At 38.7% G+C, this 16,829-nt stretch overlaps 2 protein-coding genes and 2 pseudogenes across 4 annotated transcripts in view; 3 read left to right on the top strand and 1 right to left on the bottom strand.

Moving 5' to 3' along the window:
• Positions 1–16,829, bottom strand: part of mthl15 (methuselah-like 15) — a 144,834-nt gene that overhangs the window by 30,934 nt on the left and 97,071 nt on the right. The gene's annotated exons all lie outside the window — the stretch shown is intronic.
• LOC116649980 (uncharacterized) lies at positions 11,243–14,051 on the top strand. Its single transcript, XM_070210924.1, has 2 exons — positions 11,243–11,289; positions 13,763–14,051. The coding sequence occupies exons 1-2, from the start codon at positions 11,243–11,245 to the stop codon at positions 14,028–14,030; spliced, it is 315 nt and encodes a 104-aa protein (XP_070067025.1). The 3' UTR covers positions 14,031–14,051.
• Positions 14,034–14,221, top strand: LOC26531186 (uncharacterized; annotated as a pseudogene).
• Positions 14,250–15,570, top strand: LOC26530550 (GPI mannosyltransferase 1-like; annotated as a pseudogene).

Here is a 16,829-nt window from a genome sequence, read left to right as displayed (position 1 = left end):
TGTAATATGGCCAAGACCGCGCAGCATAGATGTGCTTTTAAAAAGTTCCACTTTTCTAATGCTTTTCACATCTGATCCTGTATCATCGAGATAGTCAACTTCAATGTCATTTATCCGTATTTTTTTTTATTTCAGCCGTACAATTTCGCGCTAGTGTTCGCCTGAGCCTCAGTTAAAGTAATATTATTTTTTACCGCCTAGCGCACTTTACTGTCATTTGTCCTTTGCTGTTGTTCTTTTAAGGCTCTGAAGGATTTACATAGATACATTGCATATTTTTACTCGTTTCTTGTCAAGACCGTTTTTAGTATGACTTTTGACAGCCGCGTCTCCGACATAGCATTGTTAAATTCTTGAATCAACACTGTTTTTTTCACTGTTCTTCTTAGCATTTGTAATCTCATTTTCTCCTGTATATGACATTTCAGGTCCGACATCTACCATCTTGTTTCCATTCGGATATAACTTTACTCTTCTGTCTCTTTGTTTTGTATTTTCAATTTTCATACTCTGCTTTTTTAGTGGCGTTTTCTCAATTTTGCGCCTTTTTTGTATATACCACACAAGTAACTACAAATGGCGACGTTGGGGCGCGACTTCGAGTTGCTGGTATGCTCGTGTTTGCTGATATGCTCACAGAAGTCGGATTATTCAACTTAATGCTTATAGCCACTTATAACAACTCTACAACTTTTAAGCAGCATATAACAACTTTTACAACTTTTCCAATATCCTGCTCTTGTGTCAGTCAGCTCTTTAAACGAATACACCATCAACTCTGTATTTGACACTTTATTGTATTGTTTATTTAATTAATTATGGTCGAAGCACAAATTAGAAAGTATTTCTTAATAAGAGTCTTAGTGAGTCAACTTCACGCTGCTTCACATCAAACCCGATTAGCTCACAACAGACGATCGAATGAAATCGAATGATCGGGGTATGTTAATTAACGAGATAGATAACTCCTGCCAACTGATAAGACATTGGTGCTATAACAGGTAATGACTTTTAAAATCTTATATCGCCTAAATAAAATCGAAACTGTGAATGTTGGATTAATTCGACAGGCGTTAAGACCCGAATAGCTTATTGATTATTTATTGTAGTTTCAGTTTAGTATCTTTAAAACATGCTTTTCATTTGTGGTATGCTAAAAGGATAAGACCCGTATTAATGATAATTTTTGTAACTGGCATATTAATTACCGAATAAATTCCGTTAGCTAGTTCATATATAAGAATATGTTTAAAATACCAAAAATGTTCTGTAAAATGTCATTTAGGCGTAGCGTTGAAGACGTAGTCGCCATACCGACCAAAGATACGGTGCGGTGCTCTATATGTACTGATACGTGTACTGAAATGGAGTTTAAAGAACCTAAGTGCAAGCACAAATTGCATAGGTCTTGTCTTTTAACTTCGATTGATGTTAATGTGAGCAAGTTTGTTGTCGTTCTCAAGTGTTTTGTTTTTTTTTTTAACATTACCAATTTTTTATTTATTTAAAATCTGCCCCTTTTTGGGCAATAATTAAATGTTTTCTCCGGACGTTAGAAGTTATGTATTGCGTGTATCTATGTGTCTGTTTAGTGTAGGGGAGCAGTGGAATGTGTGGAGTTAGACTCTTTGAGGGAGGTCAAGTGGGTGTCTTCTATTGATCTGTCTTGTTGTTGAGCTGGTGCTTAATAGACCAATGGCAAGATTATTTGGGTGGTTGCCTAGTCTGGCGATGTAGCGATTACTCAGCTTGGTAATAACATCTTTAACTCAAGGAATTTTTTGCTGGCTGTGGATTACCTTATTTTCATGGTAAATATGCGCGTTTGATAAAATCCGCAGAGTTTATTTTAAATCCGCTAAATAATGCTGAGGTTGCTTTTGCTGGCGGTAAGTCCATGTTGGCTTCATAATAGATTTGTGGATTAAAATCTTGACGCGAAGTTTCAATTTGGACTACCTGCCGATCAGCCAATAATATTTTTTTCAGCTTGTTTTCTGTCTGCTTTCTTTTGCGCACAGCATGTTCGCGCCATATCAGCCGTTTGTCGAGTGTGATGATAATTGGGCGTTGTGCTCTCCGGAATCTGTATTCCATCTAGGATAACTAGAGGACAGTCCCCTTTACGCAAGGTGAAGGTTGTATGTGTGGACTTCTCTTGGTTGATCGCGATGTTCCACCTTTTCAGCCAGCTGTCCAGGGAGTCCTATTGACACTACATAATGGAGGACGCATACTGTGGTGTGTTGGCTGTTGTTAGAAAAACAGTATTATTCCCGTACGTGAAGACCGAGAGGCTCTGATCCGGGTAGACAGGCATGTCGGCTGTGTTCACCGTGCATAACCGAGGTCCCAGAACGCTTCCTTGTGGGACACCGGCTCTGATGTTCTTTATAGATTTACTAGCATCACCACACATAGTGTAAAACTGTCTGCAGAAATTGTAGCATTTAAGGAATTGGAAGTAGGATGATCGTAAGTTTGCCATAAGCTTATGCAGTAGACGGGGGTGCCAGACTCTATCAAAGGCTTACTTCACGTCGAGCATGACCGCAGAGCAGTACTTTTTTTCTACGAATGCCTGCATTTTTCGCTCTACTATCCTATGGCTCTACTATCCTATATCCAGGCGCCGTTTTTGCGTTGAGTAGAGCAACCTCATACTCAATCTCGTCCAGGGATGCTGATGCGATCCGTATGTTACCCACACTTAGTAGCTCTAAGAAGCGGATAGTGTCCGCTTTGTCCGTCAATGAGCAGCGATCAAACGGCGTGAATGAGTCATGAAGGTGCTCTGCAAAGGCATCTGCTCCTTCTTGGTCTGATCGGCAGCAGTACCCATTTGCTTTTCGAACCACAGCTGCCCTTCTAATAGGCCGTTTAATATGGCGTGTGACATGCCATAAGCGATTTAATGGTTCTCCCGGTTCGAGATCCTCGAGGAACCTATCAAAGGCGCACTTCCATAAGCTTTGTAGTAGCTCCTTTAGACGTTTTGTAGCTCTGCTGAGGAGGTTTTTATCCCATGGGCTGCGGGTAGAAAACCAAGAACGCCTGAGTCGCCTAATTTCCGCAACGAGAGCAGCTACCTCAGGAGTCCAAAGATAAAGGTCTCTGTTTCTCGGGGTAGATATCTCTGCAGCATTGTGAATTTCCTGGGTTAGGGTTGCTACTTGCGCCGCTTTTGTCTCGACAGTATTGATATGTAGTGTTACAGCGGTGTGATCGGAGAATAAGTTCTATAAGTTGACACTGCACTCTATTTTATTGGAAGCTATACCTTTGGAGAGACCAATGTGCAGTATGTCAGGAACCTTGCGCAGATCCATGAGCCAGTATGTGGGCTCATTAGGTGTGTGACAGCAAAGTGCTTTTTTCTGAATGCAACCGTAAAGAGCTTGGCCTTTGGGGTTGTTGGTACGCGAGCCCCACCAGGAATGTTTGGCATTGAAATCGCCACCAATTATAAACCTGGGGCCAAGGCTTTCCGAAAGATGACTAAGCTCGTTATCCGTTACGTTATATCTGGGTGGGAGATACACAGCCGCAATTGTAAGGTCGCCAAACGGGCTGGGCACACTGCACCCAATCTTGTTCAATATATTGTATTCCTTGTTTGATGAGCACTGCAGCTCCACCACGGGCTCTACCGTTTGGGTGGTTGGTGTAAATAGTATCAAAGCCTTTGATGGAGAAGTACGATCTTTGGGAGAAGTGAGTTTCTGATATTAGGAGTATATCTGTGTTGGTGGTCTTCACAAGACATTCCAGATGGTGAGGTTAAGCCTTACTTGGATTGTTTACCAACAGTAGTGGCTTGCACTTGCGTTATTTTTGCTAAATAATTTCTTCACCATTTTTGCCATCATCAACTCCAATCGAGTAACTATTGTTTCCATAGCTCCTGCTGCTGACTGCTCAGATTGGCGGGGTTGGCTTTGTGAATTATTATTTCCTCCTCTAAGTGCTTCCGAGAAGCTGACTTGTGGGTCGATTTTAGCAGATGGAGCTCCTAAAGTACGCCTGGCTGTGACATTTGGGTGACGAAAAGCATTAGGAAACGCCTGCGCCTTGACCGTTTTATAAACGGCGCAGCCTTTATATGAAGCAGCATGGTCGCCTCCACAGTGTACACACTACGCTGGTTCCTCTTTACTTTTAGTGCAGTCTGCTATGCTGTGCTTATCGCCACACTTGACGCATCTATATTCAAGACGGCAATATCTTTGGGTATGCCCAAACCCTTGACAGCGGTAGCATTGAGTCAAATCACTGAATTTTAAAGGAGGCTCGATTGTTACCACCAAACTGTATAAACGTTTTATTCTGAATGCCTCATTGTTGTTGCTAGTTGGCTCCAGGCTAACGAGAAAGACAGATGTTGGCATTTTCGTATTGCGGCTAATGGCGTGGTGGAGGTCTCTCACGTTGTGACCTTGTTCAGCCAATGCTTTCTAAATCTCGTCCTTATCCGTCGAATGATGAAGTCCTTTAATAACTAAACTATATGCTCGGTCATCGCGGGGTTGAAATGTATGATATCTCATGTTGTGCTGGTCGAGATGCGCTTTTAGTGCCGAATAACTTGTTTTGTCGAGCAACATGACCCGGACATTGCTGTCTCTTCCTATGAGAAAACTTTATCTTTGCCTACAAGCTGGGTAATCGATTCTAGGAGAGCCTTTATGTTGTTTACGTCAGCTTGGATCCACTGATCTTCCTTGCGTCACCATATCAAGCGAAGTTAGCTAGTCCATCGTGTTGGAAAAATAAAAGGGGAGGGGGGGGGGGGGGGGGGGGGGGTGCTCTTGTGTGAGCGTTACGCAGGCGTGGGTGTAGGAGTTGGTGACATTGACACTCAAAACTCCGAATCGTTCTCAAGTGTGAAGAGAGAATCTTCGGTTATGGATCCAAGAACTTTGATTACTAGACCACATTAAGGTAAACCTAATTCGACAGCAAATACTCGAAATAACCCACAAGTTTATAATGTACGCTCAAACCAAAAAACTCAACTTTCATATAAAAGTTCCCGTCAAAAGAGAAAATTCAGGAGGTTATTTTAATATCCTTGGAAGGGTATAAGGCTACTATGATTGCAAACGTGACAGAGCAAATCAGCCAGATTCCAGGAAATTCGAATTTATCCTCTTCCGATGTCCGGGAAGATTCTCAACTTGAACGAGGCACTGAGATTCCCACGCGTGCTCGTTCAAATAATGTTCGCGTTAGCTTTCCTAGAATTACACACACTTTTGATCAAGCCAAAGGCAAAGGATATTAACATTGAAGATTTTATTTATAGGGTAAATTGTTTAACTTCGCATTGCCTTAACGGAAACTTTGAGCTGTTCTATCAATTCACAAATCTACTGTTTATGGGTTCTGCTTTAACCCTCTACTGGCGAGTCCATCGGGCCTCAGAAAATATGAGTTGGTTTAGCTCATGAAAAAGATATCAAGATCAGGGTTCTAATCGAGATATCAAGAATGCTATGCGGCAGCGTAAGCAGGGACAATATATCCTTTGACAAATTTTCTAGACGCAATGCTAGTCATAGATGATGCTTTAAGAGAGCCTATGTCTGAGAGCGATATGATATAAGATAGACACAATTTAACGTCAAAATTACAACATGAGCTGTTACGTGTAGATACTCCAACCTGGTCATTCTGAGAAGAGAATGTCACAAGCATGATGAATTTATAAGTGGTCGCCGATCGAAACAATTTACTCGCTTAAACATGTTAAAGATAAAGAGTCTTGCGACTTAGAGCCTTAGGATGTCGAAGAGATCTGTGCAATACGCTCTATAGATAAACGAAAATGCTGAAATTGCGACCAGCTAGGTCATAGATATCACGAAAATGTGCGTCAAGTGTTCTGTTATGGGTGCTGTGCACCAAACACATACAAGCCCAAGTGAGTAAAAATGCACGCCAGCTTCGGAAAACTCAGCATCGGATCTTCGTCGGCCTCCGAAGGGATGCTCATCATTAATCTCGGAATAAAAAATTATGCCGCGCTATTTCTAATAATATCACCGCACTTACAACGCACCACAAAGTGAACTCCCTTTAGACCACTGCATATACGTTTAGAAGAATATTATTTGGATAATTCAAAAATTAATCACTCTAAGAAGTGTGTATATCCTAGGAAAACATCCACAACTACGTGGGTTGAATAGTTTCACGAAAGTATCCATTTTTTGAAACCGATTTTATCCTCTATCTCTAGCTAAAGAAAAAGTTTTATGAGTGGAGATTGATCGCATGATAGTGTTAAATGTTATTGAAAGGGCCCCATCGTCGCCCTGGTCATATCCGGTTTCACTGATAATTAAACCTGGCATGGTTATATTTTGCTTAGATGCGCGTAAATTAAATGCCGTCACCATAAAAGATTCATATTCAATGGCAATTTGGATGGATTGCTTTGTCGACTACCACATGTTTATTGCATCTCGAAAATAATATTTACATTTACAGTTCCAAATTGTCCCGTATATCAATTTAAGAGAATGGCATTTGGATTAACAAACGCCCCCCGAAGGATGTGTCAACTTATGGTCCAAGTCACATCATATCAGTTAAAGTCACGCGTCTTAGTATATATAGACGATCTGTTGGCATTATCAAATACTTTTGAGAAACATTGGTTGCACCTTGCTGAGGTTGCCACTCAACTGCATAAAACAGAACGGACTATTAACATTAAGAAAAGTCAAATTTGCCTTAAAACGTAGACTTCTTTGGATACGTAGTGGGCGAGGGTACTTTGCGAATTACTCCCGAAAAAATTTGAGCAGTCTCGAAATTTCCGCATCAAACTCAGATCCAGCTAAGAAGATTTTTGGGGTTAATTGGATGGTACCAAAGATTTATTTTCATCAGTATTCAACCTCCATCTTTCATCTCACAGAACTGCTTGGCAGTAAACCCTAAAAGTTGAATACAAATGACTAAATTTCATTTGAGGAAATAAAACTCTGCTCTTACTTCTTAATAAATCCTTATTTTGAACAACCCTTTATCGTACAATGTGACGCATCTCTGTATGGCGTAGTTGCGGTATTAGAGCAATGGATGTGAAGGACCAAAAAACTAAGCGAAATTATATAGGGAAATGCGAATTATGTCATACTTTTAAACATCCCACGTGTATTCTTAAACCTCCTATGGGTAGTCAAGTTACAAGTGGAAGGCCATTCCAAAGATCATTTAGTGATTTTATAGGACCCTTCCTACGCACGAAAAAAGGATATATTGATATATATATTGTTATAGACCGCTTTTCTAAATGTTTCTTTCTCAATTCAGTAAAGAATTTTAGCTTGGGTGTAGCGCTTATATACTTGGAAGAATGGAAAAAAGTTTAAAAGCCGTGAACTCACTGCCTTTATTTCCAATATGGCGTGGACCATAGGCTTACTGCTGAAAAATTTACATTTACTTCGTGAGGGTGCCGTATCATTACCAAGAACCGATGAATACTCAAGGATTCTTTCTGACATTGAAACGAATTTTTGAGCCAGACCTTGTGCATTTGAAATACCGCAAATTGTAATCAAAGGAAATTTCGAATTGCAAAATACAAATAAGGCCCTCGTAAAACAAAAACAGTCTGTACATCTGCTCGAAGATATGAGTTGAAAGTGGTTAGGACTAAATCCACACAAAAGACATTTGGGAAGCATAGAATATTTTCCACCCTTATTCCAGCCTTTATAAATTGTATACCCTTGCAGATGGTAATATAATATTGTCATGAAATGTGTAACGCATAAAAGGAGGCATCTCCGTTCCCATAAAGAATATATATATATGCTTCATCAGTGTCACCAGCCGAGTCGATACAGCCATGTCCGTCTGTCAGTTTCTACGCAAACTATTCTCTCAGTTTTAAAGCTATCTTTATGAAACCCTGCACGCAGTACATTTGTCAAAACCAGCAGGATCGGACAACTGTATCATACAGCTGCCATTGTAACGATCGGTCGAAAATTAAGTTATTGTAACAAGTAAGAGGTTCTAGTCGGGAGCTCCCGACTAGGGGATACCCTGAACCCTCTTATTCCAACATCAAATGCATATATATATTCTATTTTAGAAGCTATATGTCAAGTTTGGTGACTATAGCTCTTATTATTTACCAAAATTGCTCAAAAAACAGGATATCGAAATTTTATATCGATATCGATTTTTATCGATTGCTTGAAAACGGAGTAAGTTATCGATTATCGGAAACAAACTCGATCTGCGCGGGAGCTAGGAGCACCTACATCTAAAATTTCAAGTCTCTAGCTCTTAAAGGTTCTGAGATCCTTGCGTTCATACATACGGACGGACGGACAGACGGACATGGCTATATCGACTCGGCTATTGATGCTGATCAAGAATATATATACTTTATGGGGTCGGAGATGCTTCCTTCTGCCTGATACATACATATGGATATTGCACATATTCAATATACCCTTATAACCATTTTTAATGGGTTCAGGGTATAAAAAACATTTTTGTTTATAAAAAGCAAACCTTGACCAAACTCGGCATTTATTAGTTTAACTGTGCTCCTCATATGTATATATGCTCCTCCCCATGCAGCTTGGCAGTCCTTAATTCAGCAAGCACTTTACGTTTCGAAAGGGCAAGTCTAGTTGCGAAGCATAATAACTTGCTCCAACTAAGAGCACGGTCACCATATGTCTTGCTACGGGATACGATGCGGAAAAATTTTTAGTAATGATTAAAATTATTATTTTTGTATATACTAAATTAAACTTATTTTTAATTTCGATCTACTTTATTTCTTGCGCCGCTTACAACATTTAACCTGAAAACAATCTGCCCATTCATAACTTCATGTACATTAAGCAAATCATCATATACGTCAACAGGCCTGTTAACATCGATGGACTCGAGTTGTCAGTAAGGCACAACCGGCGTAAGCACCTTCGTTGTACGCTTAGCTGATAAACATACATACAACTTTTTTGACATGTTTAGCAACCAGCGACACATGTATGTATAGGGTACAGTTAGAGTTCTACATGGCAGAGCTGGTACAGAAAGAAGGACTTTAATATCTTGGCTCTTCTTCAATCACTGCATCACATTTATTCAATTCTATTGTATGCATCTTCCTTCCTTTCTGTCCTGTCAGAACAAGGACCCCTTTGTAGACAGTTCGTTACAATATGTACTTGTGTATTAACACAAAAGCCAAGTATATACTAATAACCACCTAATCACTTAATAATGACGGAAAAAACAATCAAATACGTAAATGCAGGCAAGGCATCAGTCTTGTACATGCGGTCAGAAATGTCAGAACCTGAGTAACCTAAGCCTCCCGACAACCCAAAATACGTGGAGTTGTGTATCATTCTAAACATGCATTTTACTCCTTCGAAGATACTACTCAACGATCGTTGATGTCAAACTTCTAAACGTCCTACATGTATTCTTAAACCTCCTATGGGTAGTCAAGTTACAAGTGAGAGGCCATTCCAAAGATTATTTAGTGATTTTATTGGGCCCTTCCCCCTCATGAAGAAAGGATATATTGATATATTTATTGTTCTAGACCGCTTCTCTAAATTAACCTTTTTCAAGTCAGTAAAAAAGTTTAATTTGGGTGCAGCGATTGAATACTTGGGAGAAATATTTTCATTTCGGTGTTCCTGAAATAATTGTAAGTGACAATGGAATTCAGTTTTATAGCCGTGAAAACCATTCAATTAATGCTGCATTACCGGAATACGTGCGATTAGACCAACGAGATTGGGTCAAAAATTTTGATTGGATTGACTCCATATTTTGCAATCTTTAGTCAACATATGATCACCCACGGCCATGACTATAATACAAAAGCCAATTATATATAGTAACAACCAATCATCATTTAATTATGTCGGAAAAAACGGTCAGAAATGTCAGAACCTGAGTAATTCAAGCCTCCCGACAACCCAAAATACGAGGAGCTGTGTATCATTCTAAACATTTTACTCCTTCGAAGATAATACGTAACAATCGCTCTTGTTATTTACCGAAATTGCCCAAAAATAAGGATATCGATATCGATTTTTATGGATTGCTTGTCGGAAACAAACTCGATCTGCGCGGGCACTAGGAGCACCTACATCTAAAATTTCAAGTCTAGCTCTTATACGTTCTGACATCCTTGCGTTCATACATATGGGTAGACGGACAGACAGACGGACATGGCTAGATCGACTCGGCTATTGGTGCTGATCAAGAATATATATACTTTATGGGGTCGGAGATGCTTCCTTCTGCCTGTTACATACATTTGGACAAATACAATATATCCTTATACACATTTTAAATGGGTTCAGGGTATAAAAAAAGGGACATTAATCAACTATATCTAAAAACAAGCAGAAAAAAAAAACCAAAAAAAAAAAATAATTAATAATACTGTTAATCCAAATTCACAAAACAAAGAGTTTCTATCGAGTATATTTTCAACATAGGTGTTGCCTGTAACGAAATTTTTACACAACAGTATACACTGCTAATGAACATACAAAGCATCAACGTAGACATTGCATGTGACCCAGGGGCAGTACCTTATACAAGCGAATGCAAGCGCCACACATTTGCAATGTAACATTAAATCATTTAAACTAAGTATAACCGTGATCATATAAATGTTTTGGATGGGTTAATTTAACGCAATAATTGCGTTTCACAGCATTTTCCATACAATTTGTGTTGTCGTGGCCAACTGCTACGAGAGTTACATTTTAAAATATGTCAAGAGAATTGTGTAAATAACAATATTGCCACAGCCACAAATGTGCTTCCAATCACGCAGTCAAGTAAGAATTTTTAGAAATAAGCCAAAGAGCTAGGAGCATATACGAGCGAGAAAATATCTTTAAAATTTGTCGTAGACGCCAAACCACTGTTTCACAAACCAAGATCTTTCCCAACAATGTGGAAAAATACGGTTGAGCCTGAGCTGCTCAAATTGCTGTATGTTGTTACTCATCTAAGTGTTTATATTGTCTTTGGCATCACTACACAAACGGCCAAACGGAAGTGGTCATTAAAAATGTAAGAAATCTATCTACAATCTCTGTCCAAATAAAGAACGGTAATCAATAAATTTCTGGTACAGTACAGAAACAGGCGCAGTGTCAAACCCCAACTCTTTTAAAACACCCAAAATGTAGGGATCCAATACTAGGAGCACTGAAAAAAGAGCACAATGTACTACAAGGGCAACAGAAAGGTAGATTTTGACAAGGGCAGGAAGTAGGCATGCTAGATTAAAAAGACCCAAACAAGTCTACGTAAAATTCCATTCGACGCCAACTTCGCTTAAGTTTGCAAATGGGAGGTCAAATTCTGATTCAGCCATTGCCGATCTGATCACAAACTTTTTTGAAACAACCTCATCATCCTCTAGGTGTAGTTAAAATCTGTCTTATCCTTATCAGCTACAGAGGTAAAAGTGCGTACCAGAACACAAAAGGTTCTTTCAAGAAATTTGTTTTCCTGCCATCTTGGTCCGCTATGCTTTCTTCTTTTGATCAATTACCTTCCCTCTAAACTGTCTAACTCACGAGCATTTATGTAATCTGATGTAAAATTATGCATCGCATTTAAAGATATTGCATCATGTTATTTTTTACAAGCCATGATTAATGCTATTCAGTTCTAGTGCCAAGTCATCCTGTCAAATTTAAACTATTCTATATGTAAGGTAATGACTTTCTGTAAGCCCTCCTCAATTGGTTTCATTGGTCATTCTTGATCATAAACTCAAATTCAACTTTCCAGTTACGAGCGTGGTCAATAATGCCATTTCAATAATGGTCAATAATGGATTTCCTCAAACGATGATCAAAGATATTTGACGATCCGTACACGACAAAGAACCTATATATATATTTGGTACTACCTATACTTGAGTATGCCTTATGCATCTGGTCACCATAATAATATATTCAACAAGATAGAATTGAGTCTGTACTGAAGCAATTCTTGTTGTGTGCCCTTCGTGGTTTAAATTCGGATCCTCAAGTGCAGTTTCCGTCATACTCCAGTATACTTCTGATTAGTAATCTTAGTTCCTTAATTATTCACAGAATCATGCCTGTTGTAATATGTATTTATAAGCTAACAAATAAGAGGTTCTCGTCGGGAGTTCCCGACTAGGGAATACCCTGAACCCTCTTATTCCAACACCAAATAAATTAAAAAAAAAATTCCCTTGGCAGGAAATTACTTGCATCGACTCTACTCAGCAGCCACACCGTTACCGCCGTTACCCGTTACCACTTACGTACCACTTACTATGCCTCTACTTAGCAGCCACACCAATAATTAACTACTTATGACAAAAAAACGAACTAAAATATAATTACAGAAAAAAGTCGCAGTTAGTATGCTGTTACAATGCGAAGCAGACGCGCATATACACTCATGCACTTAGATGTATACAGAAATTCTTAAAGATGCTGGCCTATTCAATTGCGCAGTGCATATAACTGTAGTTTTTAGTCTACAATATTTTTTGTTGTACCATAGAATATTTGTGTTTACTGAAAAACCTATTCGTTTAAATTGTGGCTTAAATTGGGTGGCAATAAAAGTTGGGTTATTACCTTGTTTTATAGCTGCGTGGTGGTAGCGGGAAGGTGGCGATAGGTTTAAAATATATATATATATATACTATTCTAGAAGCACTATATAAGGTTTGGTGACTCTAGCTCTAATTATTTACCCAATTTGTTCAAAAAATAGGATGTCGATTTCGATTTTTATCGATTGCTTAGAAAAGGAGTAAGTTATCGATTATTGGACAAACTCGATCTGCGCAGGCACTAGGGTACCTTAGGGAAGTCGCTGACCATTCCCAGCTATGAGCAGGGGCGTAGCTAGCCGGACAGGCTGAAAAATTTTCCCCCACCGGGTCGATGATTTCCCATTACTTTTCTCTTTGTCCTATCTACTTAACACTCTTTATCTAACTTAAATTGCTTTATTTTATTAACAATTTTCTTACTTTCTTTTTTCCTATTTATTGTATTTTCTTTATTAATATAGCAAAATAAGATTATTTTTAATTTCACTTGAGATCACTTTTTTCCTACTTACAACCTTCTGCTTAGATGTAGGCTCTAATAGCGTCACTGACTAAATATAGGTTCTGAGATCCTTGCGTTCATACATATGGACGGACAGGCGGACATGGCTAGATCGACTCGGCTATTGATGATTGATTAAGAAAATAAGTATATTCTTTGTGGGGTCAGAGATGCTTCTTTCTGCCTGTTACATATATTGGATTTTGCATAAATACAATATACCCTTTTGAACCCATTTTCAATGGGTTCAGGGTATAAAAACGGATGCACCCTTATCGCTTCAATTTTTCAGTTAACTATGCCTTGCAATAACCGTTCAGAGTTTGTCTGTTTTGATTTTATCCTATCTTCTAAACTATTTAGCGAGTATATAGTCTACGCGATTTAATTTGACAATTATTTACGAATCATGGTGAATTAAATTGATGTTTAGTGCTGGTAAGGATCCACTCAAACCTTTCGCCTGCACTATACAAGCTTGCTTAAAGGAACACAACTGCAGTGAGGCACTCGAGCGAATGCGTTTGTGCTGTGTAAAGTGGCATAAGGAGTCAATTAGTTGTAACGGTTTTGATGTGGAAAAATCATATTTACCAAAGCCGAAAACAGAAAGTAATCCAAAGTGATCATCAGTAACAAATAATTCCAACACCTACCACAGCGCCTTCATATAAGCCAGCTAAAGATATTCAGGAGTTGTTAGATAAAAAACAAGAAACGTATTTGAGAAGGCGAACAGCTGTGCTACCAAAGCGCTCATGGATAAAGCGTAATCCGCAATTATTTCAAATAACATTTATTACCACGTCACTGCTAATATTCTTCTCAAAGCCGCTTTACGACGCATTCATAGCAGATCCTTTACCGTTGAAGGGTGCGTCTATATCACCCCATAAGCGTTAAGAAATGAAATCTGTGCGCAAAGCCAACGTAACTATCCGATTTTGCTTACAAAGTGTGCTGAACAGGCATCACTGTATGTGGCGTGCGTATCTCGGGAAATCAACGTTCAGCCAAAAATTTGGGAGAACGAGGTCAAAGAATTTTTGAACTATATGCGTATAACCGCCAAAGAACTATAAACAAAGTTGTAAACGTACGCTTTTAAATTCCATTTCAAATATGTCGGAGACAATGGGCAAATTCCCGAGGTTACCCGTAAAAACCACTTGGCTACAAAATAAAAGCCAGTACATATTGCATCTCAGTTTTCAATCACATCTATAAGTAGCCCCTATACTCCGACTTGCGCTTATTTTTTATGCCAACGTACATGACACCAGATCGGCAGTGCCATACACAGATATAGACTATAATGTTGTAACGGACGGCGCTTGGCTAGCTTTAATCGGAAATACACCCTTTGCGCTGCACACCTATCGTTACAGTCCTATTATGGCATATATTCAAATACCAAATGTTATTTTGCATCCTGCATGTGGATTATTATTTAACGCGCTGTTTTATTTACTTCTGGGAATACTTATTTAAGCCTTAGTACGATTTGAGTTACAGCTGCAATATCAGAAAGAACAGAAATATTTACAAATGAAATATGATAAATCAATGCTAATAAAATCACCGAACTCGGACAAAGAATGTAAACTGAAAAAATAGCACGCATCTCGGCCTGCTTTTGCCTCTACAATCCGCTGACGGCAGTAATATCAACTCGTGGTAACGGCGATTGAGTAACCAGCTTCTTTGTGCTGTTAAGCATATATCTACTGATTAAAATGGAATAAATAAGTAAAATAATAATAATAAATAAAATAAAATCCAAATCCTTGATTGATTTCTGTGCCGGTTTGGGCCACGGATTTGTGATACACTTACGCCTTTACCCAATAGTTTTTAGTTTAACATACTATTTGAGCTTGTTGGCTGCCGCTTCACGGAAATCTCGTGGACTCCTCCAAATTGTTTGGCCTAATAAGCAGCAGATTTACCTTGTGCTCGGAACATTATTAGGATTAGCATGGAAGTATATTTACGAAGCCTATTTTTATCACCTTATACGAAAAGACGTACGCCACAATTTTTCGCTGCATTTCTTGCTGCAATACCTAAGCAATGCGGAGGGAGTTAATGAATCCAATCTTATATTAAAAATGCTTGTGGTAGTGCCGCAGCTAATACTTATACTATACTTAAGTCTAAGTTTTGGCCGATTTCAGCAGACATTACCATTTTGTGCGTTTAGTTTGGCCTTTGTCATCGTGACTTATAATTCAGTAGTTACTTCACAGTACTTTATTTGGTATTTGGCTCTGCTGCCGGTATGCATAAAAAATTTTCAGCGTCTGTCTTTGGCAAGATGTGCGTCCCTTCTTGTTCTTTGGTTATGCGGTCAAGCTCTGTGGCTTCTGTCCGCATATTTATAAGTGTTTAAAACATGGCATTCTTTTATTGGATTGGTATACAGAGTTCCGTATTTTTTTAATTAACAGCTATATTTTTATATAGTTTAGTATTTATTCGATTTGTATTTTGCGTGTCGTGTCGTACGTTACAAGACTGCGCCCCTCGGTAGCTTGGGTCGGAGGTTCGAGTATTGACTTGGATATTCCATAGCCAAGTCGAACTTTTTTTTCTGAATTCTCAGTGCTGTGAGAATTATATTTCTAGTTACAAAAGGCAATTTGCCCAAAATTCGGCCAGTTTTGTGAACTTAAAGCGCTAACCTTTAACTTTGACATTTTCCTTTTCTTTCGGGATTGATAATGCTGGTAACTTCTTTGCTAATTTTATTTTAATCGCCTTACTCTGTCTGTTTTGATTATAATTTTATACGTGATCCTATTATTTCCAATTCCTCTCTTCATGCTGCTATAAATTCTTTAAAATCTTCTGACTCTCCTGTGCCTGACAATATTCTTTGTCTACTCAAGACGTGCAGTACTTACTTTCTTCGACCATTGCTTAATCTGTTTAATCTTTCCCACGAATCTTCTGTCCTTCCATCATTATAAAACCAATCCTTTATCATTCCTATCTCCAAAAAAGGTGGAATGATCGATATATAGAATTACAGGGGCTTTAAAAGCCTAGCGGACAGTTAAATTATTTAAACAAGTAAGAGGTTCTAGTCGGGAGCTCCCGACTAGGGGATACCCTGAACCCTCTTCTTCCAACAACAAATGCATATATATATTTTATTTTAAAAGCTATATGTCAAGTTTGGTGACTCTAGCTCTTATTATTTACCGAAATTGCCCAAAAAACAGGATATCGATATCGATTTTTATCGATTGCTTGGAAACGGAGTAAGTTATTGATTATCGGAGTCAAGTCTCTAGCTCTTATAGGTTCTGAGATCCTTGCGTTCATACATACGGACGGACGGACGGACAGACAGACGGACATGGCTAGATCGACTTGGCTATTGGTGCTGAACAAGAATATATATACTTTATGGGGTCGGAGATGCTTCCTTCTGCCTGTTACATACATTTGGATTTTGCGCAAATACAATATACCCTTATACCCATTTTTAATGGGTTCTGGGTATAAAAAGTAATTACTTCGAATTTGCAGCATTTCTGAAAATCACAATGGATTCGTAATGAATCGATCAACTACGACCAAAATGCTTAAGGTTTGTACCTTGGTAAATTATGCTTTTCTTTCTAAAATGTGTACTTATGTCAATAACACTGACTTCAGTAAGGCGTTTGAGTCCGTACACCACGAACTTTAACT

Source organism: Drosophila virilis, unplaced genomic scaffold (assembly GCF_030788295.1).
Source record: "Drosophila virilis strain 15010-1051.87 unplaced genomic scaffold, Dvir_AGI_RSII-ME tig00001590, whole genome shotgun sequence".
Classification (NCBI taxonomy): domain Eukaryota; kingdom Metazoa; phylum Arthropoda; class Insecta; order Diptera; family Drosophilidae; genus Drosophila; species Drosophila virilis.
The sequence above is the reverse complement of the archived record's forward strand: the minus strand, read 5'-3'. Positions and strand labels throughout refer to the sequence as shown.

Excerpts from the sequence above, each read along its gene's own strand:
- LOC116649980 (XM_070210924.1), top strand. The coding sequence starts at position 11,243 with ATGTACTACAAGGGCAACAGAAAGGTAGATTTTGACAAGGGCAGGAA. Across the intron at positions 11,290-13,762 it reads GATTTTGACAAGGGCAGGAA|ACAAATAATTCCAACACCTA; the intron begins GTAGGCATGCTA and ends TGATCATCAGTA.